This window comes from Solanum lycopersicum, chromosome 2 (genome assembly GCF_036512215.1).
Source record: "Solanum lycopersicum chromosome 2, SLM_r2.1".
NCBI classification, from domain to species: Eukaryota; Viridiplantae; Streptophyta; class Magnoliopsida; order Solanales; family Solanaceae; genus Solanum; species Solanum lycopersicum.
The window spans coordinates 65,302,543-65,324,266 of NC_090801.1; the positions used below are offsets into that span (position 1 = coordinate 65,302,543).

The 21,724-nt window shown below is 36.4% G+C and overlaps 3 protein-coding genes across 3 annotated transcripts; 1 reads left to right on the top strand and 2 right to left on the bottom strand.

Moving 5' to 3' along the window:
- Window positions 1-839: 839 nt before the first annotated feature.
- LOC101253751 (uncharacterized) lies at window positions 840-11,688 on the bottom strand. The gene is made up of 20 exons (XM_004233660.5): window positions 11,191-11,688; window positions 8,743-8,895; window positions 8,256-8,434; window positions 7,587-7,694; window positions 6,415-6,585; window positions 5,742-6,326; window positions 5,569-5,643; window positions 5,036-5,164; window positions 4,880-4,954; window positions 4,567-4,776; window positions 4,210-4,362; window positions 3,909-4,123; window positions 3,676-3,793; window positions 3,457-3,589; window positions 3,166-3,361; window positions 2,982-3,087; window positions 2,763-2,903; window positions 2,545-2,668; window positions 2,311-2,427; window positions 840-1,541 (listed from the first exon to the last, which is right to left on the bottom strand). The coding sequence occupies exons 1-20, from the start codon at window positions 11,387-11,389 to the stop codon at window positions 1,141-1,143; spliced, it is 3,588 nt and encodes a 1,195-aa protein (XP_004233708.1). The 5' UTR covers window positions 11,390-11,688; the 3' UTR covers window positions 840-1,140.
- Window positions 11,689-14,518: 2,830 nt separating this feature from the next.
- On the top strand, window positions 14,519-16,940 carry LOC101261382 (protein PLASTID MOVEMENT IMPAIRED 2). Its single transcript, XM_004232284.5, has 2 exons — window positions 14,519-15,026; window positions 15,099-16,940. Exons 1-2 carry the CDS (start codon window positions 14,931-14,933, stop codon window positions 16,851-16,853), a joined length of 1,851 nt encoding a protein of 616 aa, XP_004232332.1. The 5' UTR covers window positions 14,519-14,930; the 3' UTR covers window positions 16,854-16,940.
- Window positions 16,941-17,478: 538 nt separating this feature from the next.
- LOC101261085 (protein PAL OF QUIRKY) lies at window positions 17,479-20,572 on the bottom strand. Its single transcript, XM_004232283.5, has 2 exons — window positions 19,563-20,572; window positions 17,479-18,626 (listed from the first exon to the last, which is right to left on the bottom strand). Exons 1-2 carry the CDS (start codon window positions 20,384-20,386, stop codon window positions 17,777-17,779), a joined length of 1,674 nt encoding a protein of 557 aa, XP_004232331.1. The 5' UTR covers window positions 20,387-20,572; the 3' UTR covers window positions 17,479-17,776.
- Between the last annotated feature and the right edge of the window lie 1,152 nt (window positions 20,573-21,724).

The window sequence follows — 21,724 nt, forward strand, 5'->3', positions numbered from 1 at the left end:
CTAGCATATTTATTTATTTATTTATTTTATTATTAGTAGCAAAAAGTAAATTATGTGTCCGAGATTGATGTTTTCCTATCACGTCCCTTTCCTAATTGGTTACGTTCTTGCAAATGATCAGCCCAACTTGAATACTAGCATCAATTAGCTAACTAGATCAGTTAATTAAAAAAAAACAGCTAAAAAAATATATATGCAGTTTCACTACCAAAAATATTTTATATTCTGGCGACCGACCTTATTAAACAATGAAAATACTTATCCTTCAAAATTCATCTTTGTTCGAATGATATTAGATGCATTATGTAATTAAGATATATAATATATATATATATATATATATATATATATACACATAACAGACATATCAAACAATCACTTGTGACACCATTGAAATTTGTAGTACTTCCATTGAGAAAAATAGTCACAAACATTATCGCAAATCTAGTCTAATTAAAAACAATGCAAGGGCAACAAAAATACGAAACCGTCCACAATAACTAAAGTTATATAAATACACAATTAAAGATAGCATATCTCAAATATTTTCTATCAATTAAAAAATTACAAAAATTTCTTCATAGATACATCTCTATGCCTTTTGGATACATCCTTGTCCACTCAGATATCCATTTGCAAGTATATCAGACAACCAAGAAATGCACCGGAGAGCAATGAAACATTTGAGATTTTTGTAATGGAGAAGAATTTCTGAATTAGGATATAACTAGCCCCAAATATATGAGATTTCTATATTTTATACTAAATTCAATTTATTTGACAATAAAAGAAAAACTGCATGCAATTGATATGGGATTACAGAAGTGGACATATGTATCTATTTTAATATATGTATATTATCAAAGGTCTGTTGGTTACTGGTTAGAGTACATGAAAACAAGACAGCTATGAATCTCCCATATCATTTTGTACAACTAGTAAATGTATACACTTTCTCCTCGTTTTGTTGTCGAATTCATTACGTTTCTTGTACATAAAGAATGAAATAAATTGCAAAATTTCATCCCTGTGAAGGGAAAACTTCAGCGCAGAATCAACAAATGGAAGCATTGTAGTCTATTGCACAACATACAGAACTTACTTTCCTTTTTAATTCTCCTGCAGATGAAAGAGCCATTATCATTGACTTGGGGGAGTATCCCCAGCGCCCTTTGCTTTTCCTCTGAGCATGTCTGTAAAACCACCTCTCATGATCCGCCTAAATCTAGTGTCTTCTGCTGGTGCTGCATGTGTGAGGACAGGCCTCAGAGGTTCAACTTCCACTGGTGCTGGTGGTGATGTTGGATCTCCAGCTTCCCTTTTCCCTAGTAAACCACCTTCGCCAAAGAAGCTGCTTACTGATGACGCAATTCCCAGATGAGCACCCATTACCTTACTAATCGTATCAAATGTTCCACCAGATCTTTCCCTCATTACGATCTCCAGAGCTTCTTTGTGTGCTGGATCAAGAGAATCAGCATCTTTTAACAGATTTTGAATTGCAGGTAGAAGGAAGTCTCTGACACTTGAAGCAGAAAGATCTGCAATATTACAATCATAAACTGAGTAAAGGAAGATTTCAATGAAATCGTCCAGACAAAATGCCAAAAAGCAGGAAAAGGCAAGTGTGCGACATTTAGGCTTCAATAGTACATGTCGTTATATTTTTGTATTACACTACACAACCAGATAAAAAGAGATCAATAGAACTTCTCCTAGGACCTTCTTCTGACTTCTGCATCCCCTCTGACATTTATTTGATAGATCAGTTGCACCTTCATAGCCTAGAGACTACATAATGAATGCTTTAGTGTTCAGTAGAGACGGTCCCAGCAGTCATCTTCCTGCCAAACCTTCATCGATCCCGAAGGTAACGACGGCCTCTTCACTAATTTGAGAGTTTCCTGACTCTCACTTAACTATCTCAAGACAGGGTTCGTCACTCACTTGTATTAATATGAACAAGAAAAGGATGCACACTAAACCCAACAAATCACAATCAACCATTTATGTTAACTTCGGCATGTATTTAGGTAAAAAATCGGTCAATTTTTAGGTAATTAACTCTTCTTAGATGGGAAAAAACTCAACTAATCACTTTGATCAACCATGATTGCTAAAGGTAGTTTCACAACCAAAAATCAGGATATCAACCACCTGTATCAGTCCACTGCAATACATAGTATATTGTACTCTGATTTATCTCAAGAAGCAGCTAAACCTGGAGGCTGATCATTTTGAAGAACATTTATATCTTCAGAAAGTAAAGAGATGAATGAAAGAGAAGAAGAATAATTAAAAGGAGCAAACCAGTAGCATCAAGAGCACGAATTGATTCACAAAATGTGTTGGCTCTCTCACGACGACGCATCATGTCACTTGAAGGAGGAGGTGTTGCTGTAAGTAAGAAAATCTTGGACAACAAATGTATGCTAAAGTTAAAGAAAGTTGATGAGAATTAGAAATCAAAACTAGTTCTGGCACACATTATAAAAATGCATTGCTACTTCAAGCAGTGCATGAAAGCTAAGAGGTTGAGGATATAATCTCTAAGTCCCTCCGTGGTATGTGGCACTGCCATCACCAATGCACGAACTACAGCTAACGTAGCTTCATGTGATCCATCCTCAAGAAAAGCATCCATTTGAACACGTATTTTATCAACAATCTAGCAAGAAAAGTTAGAACAGAACGTCTCATTAAAGCCTCTAGATGAACACAGAACAAGAATGACATCAGATATTTAAGCAAAAACCCTATACCGCATCATTTTTATACTGCTGCGCCACAGCTCCAAAAGCATCAATACTGGCATATTTCACATTCAAGTTTTGGTCAGAACCAAGCGTTACAAGAGCAGGCAAAACATGTGTTGAGGCAACCTTGGCATCAATACATGGAACCTGGTGAACTAACAAGAATGATCAAAGTCGTAGACCATGCTTAAATTTAAGCAATTTCACAAAAACCAAAGGTCTTACAATGACTTTAAAAAGATTGGCAGCTGTTGCCTTCATGTTTATTTCAGAACTCACAACCATTTCCCAGAGGATGTTAAAAATCATATTGTGATGTTCATCGAAAGTGCTGCAGAAAAATATAGTCAGCCATCATCTAAGGAGTTCAGACACAGAACTGTAATGCCTTTATTAAAATGGCACAAACCAAAGAAAGCGAACAGAAAAGAAAATCTCGCGCTTCACTGTCTGACTCTCTTGTCCTGAAGTTTGAATCAAGAGATTTCTCAAGTACTCTGTCAGTAGTTCATGCTTCCTAGGAGATCCTAAAACACCAGCCAGCAGAAGAGGCAGGACACCGATGGTAGCAAGTCTTTCAGCTACTGCAGTTTTCGGTTTCAAACCTGTTGAGGAGCAAATCAAAATCAATTTGATAAGGTCTAAACATGACCTATCATTTAAAAGGTTTGATGGAGACAAGAAGTTTTTAACTCATTACCTCTTATTCTTGATTGGCACGTTGCAGGGAAATATGATAAATCACCATCATCACCAACTGCCACCAAGAATACAGGTAGCATGATGTGTGTCAGGTAAGGTTCCCCGAGCAGGTCTGAAACTGCCAATAAAAACTGCATTGCAAAATTAAAGACGAATCCGGAAAGGAGGCAATTCTAAAACTAAAGCATCAAAAATTAAGAGAAACAATTCAAGCTACCCGCGTGATTCGATTCCTTAGGTTATCTTCCTTCTGAGGTAATAGAGAGGCTAGTTCAATCAACGCTGAAAAGCAGTCAATATGCAACCACTCAAAAGAAGGCCAGTCCATCTTTCCTCTGCATAGACAATTCAAATATCTTGCAAGTATTAACTAGACATTGTGAGAGCACCTTTGAAGAAGGAATAGAAAGGTAGATTAGAAACGCAGGTTAAGGTAAAAGGGGATATTACCCAGCATACTGTTCAAGAACTGAAGTAGAAAAGACTAGTCTTTCATCGTCCGAAACCAATGGGAATGGACAGGTATCAATAGCTTTCTTGCGTACAAATGGAAACAACTCCGACAGTAAGCGCATCAGAACATCTATGTTCCATCGCTCTCTCTCTCCTAAAGCACGAAGATGTGACTCGATAGAACCTTCCACCCCTGAAAGTGGTTGACAACGCTGGAAGGAGGGATAATATATCAGCTCCATGTTTAAGACAAGTTACTGCTTCAGTGAGGAGAACTAAGTAAATGCAGAATCCATACCTGAGCAGAGCCCAAAGCATGAGATAGTAAGACTTGTAGTAAATGATCCAATTCCTTCCCCCAGTTTACTAAAGCTGGAACAAGTTCCTTGATTGTTGTTTCCACTACCACTCCAGATGGATCACACACCAATTGAAACATCATCTCCTCAACCTTTACACACACAATAACAAAATAAAGGAATTGGAGAATATCCATTTATGTATATGCTATCATCTAATCAGTTTGGGCAGCCACATTAAGACCAGGGGAGGGAAAATGCTCCATTCCTAGACTACGGAGCTTACTTTGTGGGAAATTCTCTCAAGTCACATTTCTTCTCCATGATTGCCTCGAAGCTTATGTAGTGAGGCTGACCTTGAAATATTTGTCCCTACTTGGGAAGAGAGGCAGAAGCAACGCCAAGTTATGAGCAGAAGCCTCCCGAACAACTGTAGCAGAATCCTCAATGAGCTGTTGCACAATAGACAAGATAAGAGAATCTCGAATCTCAGGACGCACGAATTCAGCAAGTTCCCCACAAGATTGAGCAACTAGCAAGCGGCGCTCCTCATACATGTGATTGATCTACACATCACAACAATAACACACAGTGTGAAGTAGCAAGAGTAATGGAGTATATGGTAAAATCATGAGAGCTTTGAGCAGAATGGATAGAAATAAATCTCACTTGTTCCCAACACTGAGGAAGTAATTCAGTTTCCGTTCTCATCTCTCCAACATTTCTGGCAAGAGTGACACAAGCCTAAACATGATACAAAAATTTGGTGGAATGCTCTACTTTTTGACGAAATTCTAGTATGAAACAAAGGTTTTGCAGTCTTACATCCATTATAATCCGTCTCTGTTCTTCATCGGGACGCTTGATTAAGTTGAATAATGTATGGGTCAAGGAATCCCGTGTACTGCTATCTGGATGGCGCTCAATTGCGCACATTATAAGAGGAAGAAGCTCCTGCAAGATACAACACCAATAAAATGGAAAGCCGGCTACTTAGTCTAGAATTTTATAAAAACCCTTATTGTTGCTGAAAATTATTTAGGAGCTGTTGAAACAAAATTTGGAAAGAAACGTGTGAGTGGAAGTTGAAAATATGTTAGGATAGTTGTAGCTTCTTCTTTTTTTAAGATATGTTAAAAAAATTGTGAGTGGGGAAGAGACTTTTTCAATGGGAAAACTCCCTTCAAGCACAACTTCATTAGAAATTTAGCTTTATCTTGGAAAAACTCAATGAGCACATGTTTTTCAGGGAAAACAAATATAAAACTTGAAAAGCTTTTCTCAGAAGGATAAGTTAAGGGGTTAGAACATCATAATTCAGAAGAATAAATTTTAGAATAAAAAATGGCAAAACATACCTCTCGGTGGTTGATCAATACATATGGTACAATTTTTGGCAATGCATCTGAAAGGATCTGAATAGTCCCCAAACTCTGCGAAATCCAAAAAATTTAAAGCATAATTGCCTAAAAAAAAAATTACCAGGTAAAGGTTACCATGTATATAACTGAGAGAGAGAGAGAGAGCTTACAATCTTTTGAGCATTTGATTCAACCAATAGATTGTCTGGTTTCAAGATTAGTCCTTTAGCTTCTGAAGGTAGCTCACCGTTGTGTTTGAGTACATTCTCAACTTTATCACCAACACAATTATCATGTGAAACTTCTACTACTCTCTCAGGTTCAGTAATTGTGTCAGCAGAGGTTTGACTCATCAATAACTGAGAATCAGAGGTTTGAGTCATCGATAACTGAGAACCTGCAGCTCCTAAGTCTCCAGAAGAAACACCAGCTGAATCATCAAAGACATTATGATCACTTGATTTTTCGACTTCATTTTCAGGACATGTATTTCTAGTTTCTTCATTGATATTTTCAAGAGACTCGCTGTTCAATGAATTTCTTGCCAGTTTCAACCTCCGGATTTCATTCTGTAGAACCTTTATCTCTTCCTTGTAACTGTCTGTTGATGGTAAGTCAACACCTTCAAAATCACTTGCTATGAAATTCCGAGCAGAGCGAGCACCCTCTATATGCATTTTTAGCGAAGTTATTTCAGCTCTACATTCATTCAATTCTTGTCTTTGACTCTCTAGAGACTGCTTCAAACTCTGAACCTGAAAAAAAAAAAAAAAAAACTATGAGGTATGTGCATGCTACACATAAAAACTCTTGTAAATACATAGAACACACATAAGAAATTACCAGAATCTCCTTGTCCTTCATTTCCTTCTGCAATGCTTCTAAGGATTTTGCCAATACTGTGACTTGGGCATCTGCCATATCTTTACTCTTCAGCAAGGACTGCTTTTCATGTTTCAGCTTGTCATTTTCTTTCACCAACGACTCGTTTTCTCTTAGCATAGCAATTTTTTCCTACAAATAATCCACAATTTTTTTTAAAAGCAGCACACGAGAATAAAGCACCAGCGACATATGTTTAGAGTTTCAGTAAATAAAGTAAGAACTTTGTCAGTTCTGTTGTCGACTGCTCCCACCAACTTTAAGACATTTGATAGAGAAGTATCAAGCAATTCACATTCTCGTTCAAAAAAGCAATTACGTAGACGTAGCGGGTAAATGTTTTACTTTAATGATTATCTAGAGAGAATGAGGCTTCTTTTCTCTAAGACTTCCTTACAGAGATGGGCTTAGGAATCATGGATGATGCAGGCTAGAGTTTAAGTGGCAGAAATGAATTGGCAGAATTTCTTGATCGAATTTCCGTCTGAAAGGAAGCGTAGAGGATAAGATGGGTGAGTGGTCCTGGATAGTGAAAAATTATTGCAAGAAAGCTGGTCACCATTAACAGGCTGCAACAGGAGTCGGAGCCCAATCACATTCGAGCAAGCTAAGTAGGATTACCTCCTCATTATAGTCTGAAAATATATTTAAAAACAGTTGAAGGGCTTACTCTGTATTGTCTTAACTCAAAAAAAAATTCATAGGAAAAAAAGATTAATATTGGACTAGTCTCAGATTTGAAGGCCTAAATTTGACACCAAACAGTATCCGAAGGTCTTTCATAGCAGACAGGAGAAAATAGAATTGTAAACAAAATCAGATGTGATGCAAGTAAGGTATGCAAAGACAAAACCAGGACTTAAAAGAGAGAGCATTCATACCTAATGCACAATAAGATAAGTGGATGGACGTATTGTTCCTTCCCAAATTAAATCGCGACAATATAGAGAATTATAATTCAGTGCTGGAAGAAGGAAGGATAGAGTAAATCACTTAAAATTTGTAGTTACCCTAGCTTGACTGTAAGAGATGTGAAGTGTACACATGATATTAACGTAGATTTTACTACAGATGGATTTTAGTGGAAAGAATACATGTCGTAAAACTGGTTGTATCAACTGTTCAGAAAGTACCTCAGCAGCCTCTGAGGTGGAAGACAGGTACTGGTAATAGTAATGGCGCAAAGCATCTGGAATGCATGCAGAGGAGTTCTGCTGAACATCTAGGTCTTGATCAGTAACCTGTCATACATAATAAAGAAGTTACCAACACTTCTAAAATGACATCTCCGCATAGTGCCAACGATCTGATGCACGTGTCTCACACATTAGTCTTGTTATGGTCAAGGCCCTCCGCCTAGTAAGTGCATAAATAGATGAGGGGCTGTACAGCAAAGGCATCTGAAAGACGATGATAGAATAATAGAAAACTCATTACCCAATTCAAACCGTGCCAGCGTACCCTTTTACGTTTGGTGGGATATGGTAAAGCACCCTTCCCCCTAAACTTATAAAACACTAGATGATTTTATGAACTTATAAAACACTAGATGATAATTAGCAAGTTTTTCCAATTTCGATCCCTGGGTGAATTGGACCCCCAACCTCATGGTTGGAGGTGAGGCCTCTATCCTGAAATACTACTTTTATAAACCAAGTTTTTACTCTTTCCAGTACGGAAGAAGAAGATATTGGAAACTGAACATATAGCTCCATGACACAATGTTGAATAAAATGCAATTCTTCTTCAGTTTAGTGATGAACATCAAGAAATCAGCAAGTCCCCTTTCAATCAATTACTACCTCTTCCAATAATGTCATTGCAGTCAAGCGATATCCTGCTAATAGTAAATACTCCTTTACAGCATAGTTCAAATCCTTCCGCTCATTATCCTTCAAAGGACCCAAATCAGAAAAAGAACCTTCCCTCTTCTGCTGTTGAGAATCAGTTCCATGGTTTTCGGAGGGATCGATCTTTAAATCTGCATAATGAATATACAGATCTATTCACATATACAAAATGACAATATTCAATGCAGACATATGTAACCCACATCAATGACAGAATCACCAATCCTTCCAAAAACTACCTTCAGCTCAGACATGATGAGCCTATCATTTATCCTGACATCAATACTAGATCTGTCTCGTGATACAACTTCAATTAGAAATATTATTACAGACTAGACTACCTAACATTTGCAAGAACTTTATCTGAATAAATGAGCTAAGGCAATGAAGTTAATATTAGATGAGGCAATTAAAATGCAGAACAGTTTTAGGGATATACCACTTATTGGACAAGGACTAGTCTGACTTTTCTTTTGCAACTCACTCTTTAGCTGTACAATGTCCTCTTGAGATAAACGAAACTCATATTCACAGAGTGCCAACTTTTCTTCCAGAGCTTCTTTCTCTTCAAGCAGACTTTGGGGATCTGCAACTGCTTTCATAAATGAATAGCTATTAGTCATGAAAGACAAATTATACATAGGACCATGAGAACTAAAAAGTATAAGTGAGGTTGTAATGATTACTACTGAACACTGTCAATAATGAAGAACAAAATGCTTGAGATTCTACACAAAATCAGTGAATTCAGTCAAATCCAAATCGAAATACCCCCAGTCCCACTCCTTTTCTCTGAAGTGGAAAATGTTGGCTAAGCCTCTAGCAATGAATTCAAAATCTATTTGAAGCCTCTGTTATTGAATTTGACATTCTAAACTGATGGATAAAGCTTTGTCTAAAAATCGCATACCAAAAGGCTGCATCGTCAAAATCCTTATCACAGAAATTAATTGCAAAATGTTGAACTCTTACTCAATTAAATGGTATACTCCACCAGAAAAACTAGGTCATTTTTTAAAATTTTCCTAATCATTGGTGGCAAAGTCAAACAATACTTGTGCTGGTGGGAGGTAGAAAGTACCTGATGGAATAGTTGAGATATGCACAAATTGGCCGTGACACCACCATCACAAAATGAGTATATGCAACCAGTTGCAGGTCGCTCTTCTCATAAACGACAGCATCTTATTTTTTAAAAATCAGCATATATTTCTTTTTCTTTTTTTTGGTTAATCATTTGTTCTTAACATCAAGAACTTCAGCAGAAGACAAGCTCAATTAAACAAGCTTCAAGATTGTGCAGGGCTAATCACATGTAAATGTATTTGAGGTTTTCTTTACGGAACCAAATATTGATGTTCTAATTTTCTAATAGATTTCATTCGAAGTGCTACATTTGGAGACTAGCCATCATGATGTATCTTTGTTGATTTATATACTACCATAACTTGAATTCTTGACTGTCCAAATGCAGAAATTGACCTGTCTTCAATCTTTTTGGCGACGTTAATGTAGAAACTTTTCTACCCAACAATTTCATACATATAATGTACATAATAACATAAAAGAAAAGTGTAATAACATATGAAGCTTCAAACAGAAAAAGTTTTTCTCTTTCCTTCTTTTTCTTTTTTTTTTTGGGGGGAGGGGGGGGGAGGAGGGGGGTTACCAAGAGTCATTGAAGCAAATAGCAACTTTTTTATGAAACTTCCATAAATTGCTCATGTTGTTCACGAAATCAAAACATTCTTGGTCACAACAGAAAAGGACAGACTACTCACATGGAAAGCAATAGGTTCTCTTGGTTTCAATTGAAAGGAATATATCCTACTGACAATATACACACAAGAACCAATATCACTTGCAGGACATTTCACTACAACAAGCTATTGACAAGAAACATAACAAGGACATAAACCCATCTGCTCCAACCTTGGTGGCAGTTTACCCACCAACCGCCACCTATACGTGAGGTCTATTGCAATCTGCTTGATGATTGGCCGAGATGTGCACAGTTGATCCAAACACCACCATCATAAACATTAAAAAAGAAAAAGAAATAACAACATGGCACCCAAGAAGAAATAGAGCGAATGGAAAAGGAAAAAAGAGCTCCGCTAAAGACCACAACAATAATTGACATTGGAAAAACTACTGATTCTAAACTATTTTACCATGATATTTAGAACACCCTAACAGAGTAAATGATGTTAATGGCATCCTCCGGATTTCAAAAGAAAATGAATGACTGCACTTAAGCTCCTTTTCTTGCTAAAGCCCTTGTTCTGTTAAATATCTTCCATAGCCAACTCAAGGTTGATAGTAATTAATTAATTATAAGCATTGGGCTCTCTATTACCTCATTTACAAAATTAGTATGCTAAATGCCTAAGTCAAGCCAATAACACCAAGATTCTAGCACAAGCAAACATGTTTCACCATATATAATAATGAAATTTGTATAGAGAATCACTCCTACCTCCAATTTATACAACAACAAAATACTCTGGCTTCAAATTTTCGGACCATTCAATATTTCATCGAGGATGAATGAATCTTATACAGTCAAACAAGTAATACTTATTCTGTATACTCAATTTTGCATAATTCTATGAGATTTCAGTCAGTGACCAAGTGAGAGGCTGAAATTCAACAGTTAGTCCTAAAAAATGCTGTTGCAGCATGATGTTCATCAGAAGTCAAAAAAAACAATACAACTCAAACTCACAACCTAATCTTAATCAAATGGATTGATTCAGTCAATTTCAGCTGAAATAGTATGGAAATGTTTGTCACAACAATAAATAGCAAATGCAGAAAATGTGCATAAACACGCCGGATTTATTTAATGGATAGGGTAAGTAGGAAATCAATAGAAAGGACAAACCTCTGATAGAATTGAAGCGAGAGATCTGATCGGGAGGGAATTGGGAAGGATCAGAGAAGAACTGTTTGAGACGAATTGCCTGATCGTCACGGCCATCATCGAGAAGCTCGTGAAGGAGCTCGAATGCCGATAACAAGTAGTTCTCTTCCAAGAGAAAATTCACCACGCAATTGCATAAGGACGATTTCTCCACGTCCATTTGATCTCCTCTCCTGTCTTCAACTGTACATCAACATATCGTTTCAAATTTTGAGATCAATACAATGGCATCGGTGGAATGGAGGGAATTTGATGGAGCCAAGTTGAAGTTGCGGTGCGAGAAGCTGTACAACGAGCCTTGAGAGGAAGAGGAGGGCTGGAGCTTTAGTGTCACGCACAACTCTTTCAATTCGATCCAAACACTCACGTGGTTTATCTAGAGAGACGTGGATCAATCGCTGAGATCTATTTTATGCACATGTACTCCCTCGTTCTCTCTTTGAGGAATATATTTTTTTAAAATTATTACTATAATATATTTATTAGGAAAGGAGTTTTTATTATAATTATGCTATTAAGTAATTTATATTATTTAATAACTTCTTATAATTATAATTTGCTATAATTATCATTTACGACTAATATTATACATTAATTACGTGATTTGACTTCGAATTTGTATAATTAGTCACATTTGTATATATATAATTCACCAGAATATACGAATACATATATATAATATATAATTATCTAATCATTATACATATACTATTCATTTCTGCCCATTCTCTATCCTCTCTCACTCGCCTCTCTCCTCTCTCTCTCCCAACCTCGTTTGTCATATATACAAATGCATAACCGATATACTTATGCAATTCAACTCTCTCTCACTCTCCTTCATCTCCCAATATCGCTCGCCACTCTCCTCCCTCTCTCAATCTTGCTCACCTCTCTCCTCCCTCTCTTAATCTTACTTGTCATATATACAAATACATATGTATAATATACAATTATACTAGGCTAGAGTCATCTTCGGCCCCTTAAAGTTGTCATCATTATTCAATTAGACACCTCAATCAGATTTAATACCTATTAGACACTTCAATATTAACAAATGTGTGTCTATTGAACACAAAATAATAATCAACATAAAAGACATTATGCGTGTAACTCACACGTTGTACTTTGATAAAGTTACCAATAACATTGTGACACGTGGTCAATAACTCAATCTAACCTTAAGAAATGAATTTTTAATTTTGAAAGATAAAAATAATTTCCAGCCCTAATTAATCTAATCCCACCTACTGAAACCCTTGTCGTTCTTCTTCTCGCCACTCATCGCTCTCGATTCTTTCGGCGGACCATCTTTTTTTTTCTTTTTATTACTCCTACACTTTGTGTGCATAGCAAAGTAATTTTTAAAATGCTTGTGAAAAATAAATCGACATGAATCTTTTTGAAATTATCAGCGAAGAAAAATCGAAAATATTCAAATTAATTCTATGGAATTTATGATATCATTTTTTCACAATAAACTTATTAGTTTACATTTTAATTTGACTGATAATGTCTGTTTAGAGTGCCAAAAATAGAGATGGACGGAGGCCAACAAACTTTTTTATCAATTAGTATATATATATGAAAAGAAATGAAATAACAAAGAAAAAGAAATGCAGAAAGTTTGGGCGAAGAAGATTATGGCTGGAAGTGGAATCAATTTCTCTTAAGAAATGCAAAAAATTTAGGGAAATGCAGAAAGTTTAGGGAAGAAGAGTATGGCTAGAAGTGGAGTCAATTTCCTTAAAGAAATGCAGAAAGTTTATGGAAGAAGAGTATGGCTGGAAGTGGAGTCAATTTCTTTTCTTTATAAAAAAATTAATTTTAAACAAATTCTTTTAGTAATTTTAATGTCAAGTGTTTGATAAAACAAAAAAGTACAATTTTTTAAAAATAAATAAAACTAAAATGTTATTTGAATCTATTCACGCGCCTAATAATAAGTGAGGTACACTTATTTTACCAAATCAGCGTTTTGTGTTTACTAGGCACATGTCTTGAACAATTTAGGTGTTTAATAGGTATAAGTCCTAGTTTGGGTGTCTAAGTGAATTATATGGACAACTTTAAAGGCCGCAGATGACTTAAGCCATTATACTAATATGCATATATAATTCACCTCTCTCCCACTATTTTTCCCTCTCTCCTCTCTCTCAGTCTCAGTCGCATCTCTCCTCCCTATAACATGTGGCTAAGAATTGTAATTATCAAACTATAGCTACAAAGAGTAATTAAACTATTTTTGAGTGGCTATATATGAAAATTTCAAAAAAATAAAAGATATTTTTAGATTTAAGTATTAACGATAAGATATTGTTCAATTCTCATATAATATAAGGACATTTTCCAAAGAAACAAAGAAGATATTTTTCTTTGTTTTTGAAAATTATTTAATTTAAATTATTGTTTTTATACTAATTAACATGACTTTATTTTTAGTTATAGAAATATCTAGACATGTTTTAAATCACATAATTCAAAGTGTCATGTCATATATCGGAGGGATAAATTTAGAAGGTATATTATGAATTTGCACGAGTCAAGTAGTAGATATAACTCTTAAAAGATGTGGTCTAATGGTTAATGAAGTTTAAATATCACAATCATAAAAAATAACTAATATACATATTCAGAAAATTATTAAATCACCGCATATTATATTACTATTAAATTGAAATCATGGATCAACCTCTACAAACACCATCCATATGGCTTAGAATCTCACGATGTGGCGACTCATACACCTTAACATACTGGGGGAGTAACAAGTAACAACAATACTTGTTCATTGGTCCCCTACTTCTTAAATCTGTTTAAAATGTTGATAGAAATGTTTCATTCCCCAAATTTTTGGACAAATTCTTTCCACCAAACGCCATTTGAGAAGTTGTTACATTTTTTTCTTAAATGAATGAAAAGGACTTGTGAAATAGTTCTGATAGCTCAAATGGCTATGAAGAGACTTGAATTGTAATGTGTCATTAAGAGCTAGTATATACAAGTGTTTTTGTTTCTCATGCTATGTGTGGATGTAGAACAAGGCAAGGATAATCAAACAAACGCCACGAGGAAAACAAATTCATTTCAAAATAAAAATACGCCGACATTCAAATGCATATTGCATTTATTGGGGATATAAAAATAAAAATTAAGATCGAAACTCCTCCTCATTTTATTTCGTATTACTTGACTCATGATCGTCCTATATCCTTAAAAAAAACTTTAATTAAAGGTGCATTTTATTAAATCAACCTTACTAACAAGGTTTTAAAACACAAATATTTGAAAAGAAAAGACGATAAAACTTTCTTGTTTTGCTGATTAGACGGAGTGAAGGGTAAGTAAATCATTTTGTGCCACTAGATTGATAGTTTTGAGTTGCCCCTTGGAGGAAAAGACAAGATTTTTGCTTGTAATAGCAGCCAATCATCAATAGCTTTATCCCTCCTCCTCAATTTTTCCCTTTATTTTTATGGAGCTCATAGCACCTGCTCCAACTGGCAATTCCAACATCATTTTTCTGATGTACTTTCCACCAACCATTAGCAGCTTAAATTTACTCTGCTTCTAGCTATATTGTGCATATAGTTCTTCCACATATGTATATGAAGTTCCTAAGATTTTGCCTTAGCAGCAGACACAGCTCCATATTCTCTTTTGATGCCAATTTATAGAGCAATCCAGAAGGAGGGGAGAGTTTCATGAAAGAGAGCTTAGGGTCATCAGTTAAGGCAGCCATTGATTTGTACAAAGGAAATTCTGCAATGAACCAATCCTCAATTACCAAGTCTTTAGAGGTATACTACTATATTTTCATCCAACCATATTTGAGCGTGGACTAACCTTTGTGTTGCATACTCTTTTATCAGAAGCCATATGCAAGAACCAGCCAACTTCACATAGCAAAAAGGGACATGGGACGACTGGGTGAGAGCAGAAAAGTTGCAGAGGTAGAAAAAGCCCAAGCAGAAACTGAGCTTTTGGACGCGAGAAAGATGGTGAAGGAGCTAAGTTCAAGGATAGAAGAGTTGAATTCAAGATTAAGTGTCCAGAATCAAGATATGGAGAAACTAAAGACGGCAAAAAGAGGGGGAAATTGGGGGATGCCACTTCGCAATCATCAGAATAATCAGCACTCCAAAGTAGTAGCAGAGTTGGTATATGCAAAAGAAGATCTGATTAAGCTTAAACAAGATATGGCTTCTATCGTAGAAGAAAAAAGAAGGGCAGAGCAAGATATAGAAACCTCTAATTTGAAAATGCAATCTTTTGCAAGCAAAGTAGAAGCGTTAAGGAAGGAAGTTGAGGAACTTAATGAAGAGCTCGTGCTAGTTGAGCTAGCTCGAATAGAGGCAATCAAAGAATACAGAGCAATTGAAGCTCAAAGAAGGGAAGACGCCGAGAAACATTCAGCAGCAATGGAGGAGAACAGGAAGAAAATTAATGACATGGTCCAAGAAATTCAGATATCACAAGAGCTACAAGAAAAGCTGGCCTCGACAACTTCAGATGTCCAAGTTTTGCAAAGTGAATTGGAGCAAGTCAAGGAAATGGACAGGTGGACTCAGAGAAACGAAATTTTGAGGTTCGGATCTGATTCCCTGGACAAAGACTTATCTTTGTTGCAGTCATTGAAACAAGACTTGGAGACAGCAAAGAATGAATTAGCTTCCATTAAAAGAGACAGCTTTCAGTTCATGGGTTCAATGGACGTTGTGAGGAATGAGCTCAAATGCATCTCAGAGGAATCAGCTCGATTAAAGAAAAAGGGTAACAAGGCAGACTCGACAATTCAGAACCTCAACACGAAGCTTCTGAGGGCAAAAGCCAAACTGGAAGCTGCATCCCACAATGAAGGAAAAGCAACCTCTATTGCTTCAAGTTTATTACTCAGTCTTGAACAATTGACAAATGAAGCTGAAGAATCTGAGAAAGAAAGAGACAATGCCATTGAGGAAGCTGCAAAAGTCGAAGAAGAAATACAGAAAACACAATCTGAAACAGTGTTGGCCGAGGAAAGATGGGAAGCTGCAATACAAGAGCTTGAAACAATCAAATCATCAGAAGCTACTGTCCTAAGAAACCTAAAAAGACTTACTGATGTAACTATGAAAAGTAGAGCATCCGCTTCCACCTCCACAATAACTATTTCCAGATTTGAGTATGAGTACTTAAAAGGACGTGCAGGACAGGCAGTTGAAATTGCTGATAAGAAAGTTGAAGCAGCTGAGGCTTGGGTAAAAGCTTTGCAAGCAAGTGAAAAGGAGATCTCAATGAAGACAGAGGTCATCAGAAAGGAAATCCAAGAGCTTAAGATGGAAGAAGAGCAAAAAGGCCTGAAAATGGAGCATTCACCTTCCGTAAGAATGTTGGTCGATATGCAGTTGCAGAAATGGGAGGAGATACATGGAAAAGACCTGGAGCAATCTCCGAACAGTTCACGTACAAAATCCAACTCAATAAGTGGAAAAATGACACCAGCTAGACGAGCTAAGTTCAGAAAGTCAGCATCTCCTGCACCTCGAACACCTAGAGCTTCTTCCTTCGCGGTTAGGAGAAGAAGAAAGGTAATACCAAACATAGCTAAGTTATTTATTAGCAAGAGCAATGATGAAAACCTGTAAGCTATATTATTGCAGCTGCAAATACTTGCCAAAGTTTTCTGATGTAAAAGATATGATCCCACTAAATCCTAGTGCTGTTTGTCTCTGCATGTTTTCTCTGATGGATGGCTTGTTTATCCTGATTCTGTATAGTGAGAGCAATAACAAGAAAGAGAAATTCACAAAAGAAACCAACTGTTCGCAGACTTCACATCAGAACAACATCACCCAATTTTACTTGTTTTACTTTGTCCCCACCAGCTGGAAAGGTCCAACAGATACAAAAATTTGGTGATCTTGATAAATCCTGATTCAACTAATGACACTTCTGCACAAAAGATTAAAATTGCAAGTAACGTATATTCTTGTCCTGTACATCATTTTAATGCATGTCTTCAGATATACATACCATCTTGTTCTCATGATACACTGCACAGGCACGGTTACTTCAATAGGGATACGAGTGCAACTACATTCTTCAATACGAGTGTCATGTTTAGGATGTGTCACAGGGCCAAATAAAACTACTATTAAGCAGCCTCAGCATTCGTAGAGACATTAATAAGGTAACTCCAGTATCAGAAGAGTATTCACTTAACAAGGAATAGCAGAGGCGGAAAAGTTTCTAACCAGTAATAGACAGATATTTATGGTAAAACTCACACTGTTATTCATCACATGTATTCTGAGCAAACAAACAAAAACAACTACTTTCAGTCTTCACCACTGTTTAACTTTCTTCAATTTTTCTATTTTTTGGGTGTCGATGTATTCAGAGTATGGGGATTGTCCTAACAAATATTAAATAAAGAGACAAACAAACTACACAAGAAAATCTTATGGTTTATGTGCCTCAAACGACATGAAAGAATAAATCTTAAAATTTGTGAACTATAACAAAAGATGATCCCACTATCAAAACTTTTGATCTTATTGTCGTAGCCTCACTGAGGATGTGATGGTGCCTGGTTCATGACATTGTTACTGTGCATCTGCATGGAAGACTCTGACAGTAATACTGCCGCCCCCTTTGTAATGGTTTGGCACTGGGAAATGAAAGAAGGTGGAGGAGGCTGAGATTTATATATCTGATTGTATGCAAGATCATCGTCAAACTCATTTGCATCATTTGCAGCAGGAACTGATGCAGTTGAGACAGGTTGGGAAGTAAGCTGTGGTTCAGGAAGGACAGTATATTGTTGCTGAGTCTGAGAAGGCGCACTAATGGGTAGTGATGCTGTTGGGACAGTCGTGTACACTTTTGGACCTGACTCAGGCACTGATTGAGCCGCCATGACCTCCTTATAAGCTACTGATGGAGGGTTTATGACACTTTGTGAATGCAAGGGTGGCCGATTGGACGCCATCACTGCTGCATGATTAATGTTGGGCAGTACTGACATACTGTGAGATTGCATTTGCTGCACAGGAACCAAGTATATTGGGTATTGTTGATTCAGAGGATAAGGAGTTTGTTGTGGCTGCTGCATGGGAACCTGATAAAATGGATAACAGGATGATACTGGCAGAGGACCGCTAGGATAATGAGGTACATAACAGGCACCGCCATGAACATACTGAATTCCAGGTTGGGGCTGCTTCCCATCCAATGTCTGAGGTAGTGGATACCCAGAAACCTGAACCATTTTTGGCGTCTGAATGAGAGAGGGACTGGCATTGGAGCCTTCTGCTTCGAAGAGACTGTGGGAGGCCATACTGGACATAACTTGAATAAGTGGTTCTTGGTGAATTCCAACTTTAGGTTGAAAACCCGCACCTCCCATGATACTATCGCTGTGGAAATTAACCAATACAGAGGCCCATAAGTACAGATTTTAGAGGCAACCTAATGTAAGGAACAGATCCAAATAAATGCATGTATCTTATTTTTAGTGTTAAAGTGTATTCTCAACGAGCAATCAATGAAAACGCCACCACTAACTTGAGCATATAGATTCATCAGCTCAAGAAACCTTAGAAGTCTTCTTCTGTGAATAATAAAGAGGAAAAGAGCGGCTTACAAGTGAATAAACTGAACTAAAGCAATCCAGAAAACAGACTGTCAGTTCATAACACTACAGTAACCATACAAATAGCATAACAAGCTAGAATACAGGCCAAAGCATACTACACTGTAGAAACTAATGATTTCTCTTCCTTTTGGGGAGGGCTGTCAGTTAATCCCCAATGAAATTCTACTGTGGATTCATTACACTAATTTGTAACTCTTAACAAAGTGAAAAAAAAAGACCCTGTAAGTCAAAAATATAAATCAATATGTTCCTCGTCACCTTACTACCTTTCTCTTCTATTGTCACAGGGAAGTAGAATCCAATTGAAACAAAAATACTTGATCTTGGGACTTCCATGTTGGAGGTCTCAAGTTTGAAACCCCTTGCCAGCGAAAACAAGGGGTTTGCCTTCTGGGTCGAGCTCATCGCACAAGGCTTGCCTAGTGCGGATTAGCTCTCCTATGTGGTTTGCGAGCTATGACATAGAAACGAGGTTTACCCTGTACGCACCCAAAAGTTAGCGGCTGCGGATTTCCGTTGTCATAAAAAAGAAAAAGTACTTACTTACATAGCACAGGTATTGGTGCAGAACTCAACCCATAAAACCAGTAGGTCAACCAAAAATCTAAACTTTTGTTAACCTACATAGCATCAATGACTCCAATAGCATAACTAGAAAACAAACAGTAACATCAAATAGAAAAAAAGAAAATAGTACCTCTCTATTGAAGCTGATGATGAGGGCACTCTCACTCTTTTGTCCTGCAAATTGACGCCACCATCCTCGGCTTGAACTCCAATAGCAGGCATATTAGACATAGAAATGGAAGAACTGGTCGACCCAAATGAAGAGCTCGTCTCCAAAACCATAGACTCGGGCACTGAACCACCACCAAAATCCAATGTTTGCTTGGCATCTCCAGCACTCCCTCCGATTGCACTCAAATTATCACCTTGTCCCTCTGAAGAAACAACGGAATTGGACCCACCCAAATTTTCAAAACCGATTAACTCATGACCAAAGCCCGAATCAGTTGATTGTCCCCTTCTAGCGATCCAGGTATTATTCAAAGCATCAGAAAACCAAGAATCAGCTTTAGAATCAAGTAGGGCCGAACCCAACGATTCGGGTTTGACGGGAAAGAGGAATAATCTGATACGAGAAGATGTAACAGACGCAGTGGTGGTCCTATCGTGTTCTTCAAGCATGTTCTGTAAGTCCTCATCGGTGGTAACGGAGATGAGAGAGTCAAGTTCCTCGTCAGGAAGCTGGTATTTGAGATAAAATGGACGATTACCGTAAAGGGTACGAGAAAGATGGGCTAAAAGCGCGGAGAGTGAAGAAATGGTGGTACGACGGTCGACGGCGACCACACGGTTTTCACCGCCGGCATAACAAAGAGTTTTATCGTGAGGACGTTGAACTATTTGTCCACCATAACTGCATAAAAGGCGGACCTTGGTGGTCGGAGTGGGAAGAGGTGGTAAGTCCAAGAGGGAATCGGTGGCGGTAGACGGCGGAGCCGGTGATGGTGGGTCCATTTTAGGTGGCGGGATCTGCTATGTTTTGGGAACAAAGTGCGAAAGTTGAGGAAGTGTGGGGATTTATTTTGGTGGTTTTAGAAGGAACCTTTTTCTTTTTTTCTTTCTGAAAAATCTTTAGATTTGTTTTGATAATAACATTCAAACGACTCATCAAAATAAAAAGATGCTCCCCTCCAACTTTTTGTCCTAAATTTATTTAAAATTTGAAAATGTTATACTAATATTTTTTTTATTTCAATTTATTTGTTTTTATTTTTAAGTCGTTTTTAATAGCTTTTTCAAATCTATACATATATAAAATTACAAAATTTATAACAATACAAACATTTTGAAAATAAAAAAATTATCATAAAATTAAATTAAATTCTTACTAACAAAATAAATATTTATATAATCATTTCGTCAACTACGAACAAAATAAATATTTATATAATGATTTCGTCCACTGTAAAGAGAAAACTAGAGCGCCCCAAAATAAAAATTGGAAGCTAAACTTGAGTCAAAACATTTTGGGTCAATAGACTGGTCGAGAAAGTAGATAAAATTTCATTTATTTTTATTTATATAAGTTTGGTTTTTTATATTGAGACCATACAAAATATTAGAAAGGTTATCTTGAATAATCTTTTATTTATAGGGGAAGTTAATTACAAGACACAATTTAATTGGTCCCTTTTTCGTAAGTTAATTATTAATTATTATTATTCCACTTTCCATGTCAAAGTAAATTTTATTATTCCATATTATATATGACATTCATAAGACCAAGGAATATAATAAGGAAAATAAACAGTCATGAGAAATTACCGTGGAACATATAAAAACGAAAAAGAAAAAGTGAGTAAAATCTGAGTTGGCATGTCATATGAAATAGCTGGCTGATGCATGTGGTGGGGTAAATAACTAGACCATGAGTACGATGAAACTAAAAAATTTCCCTTTAAATATTTATCCCTCCTACCTCCCTCTAGATTCTTCGACATGCGTTCGATATCTATGTTCGATTAAATTTAAATTGTTTATTACAAATTATTAAGGGTCGCATACTCATTTTTCTTACATAATTTTCTCTATATATTAAGAATGAAATAGTCTTATCATTGTCAGATTGTCCCTCTTATATATAGAAAAAAATGTATAATTTAAAATTATTTATATAATACTAATGATATCGAAATATTATATAATTATTTTTGTCCGTTTTAATTTTAATGGACGGATATATTTGATACCTATTGGTCGTAGAAATAAATGCAAGTACAAGTTGACATGGCCGATTTAATTATGGTGCCGTGGTTTGCCTTTGACACTGCACATTGTTTATTGGAAACATGA

Bases quoted from the DNA above. Each gene is read 5' to 3' on its own strand.
- LOC101253751 (XM_004233660.5), bottom strand. From the start codon at position 11,389: ATGGACGTGGAGAAATCGTCCTTATGCAATTGCGTGGTGAATTTTCTC. The intron at 3,590-3,675 runs GTAGCTTGAATT...TTTGCAATGCAG, and splicing joins TAAGGAATCGAATCACGCGG to TTTTTATTGGCAGTTTCAGA. The intron at 3,088-3,165 runs GTTTGTGCCATT...ATTTTTCTGCAG, and splicing joins TTTTCTGTTCGCTTTCTTTG to CACTTTCGATGAACATCACA.
- LOC101261382 (XM_004232284.5), top strand. From the start codon at position 14,931: ATGAAAGAGAGCTTAGGGTCATCAGTTAAGGCAGCCATTGATTTGTAC. The intron at 15,027-15,098 runs GTATACTACTAT...CTCTTTTATCAG, and splicing joins CAATTACCAAGTCTTTAGAG to AAGCCATATGCAAGAACCAG.
- LOC101261085 (XM_004232283.5), bottom strand. From the start codon at position 20,386: ATGGACCCACCATCACCGGCTCCGCCGTCTACCGCCACCGATTCCCTC. The intron at 18,627-19,562 runs GTACTATTTTCT...TAATTTCCACAG, and splicing joins TCATCAGCTTCAATAGAGAG to CGATAGTATCATGGGAGGTG.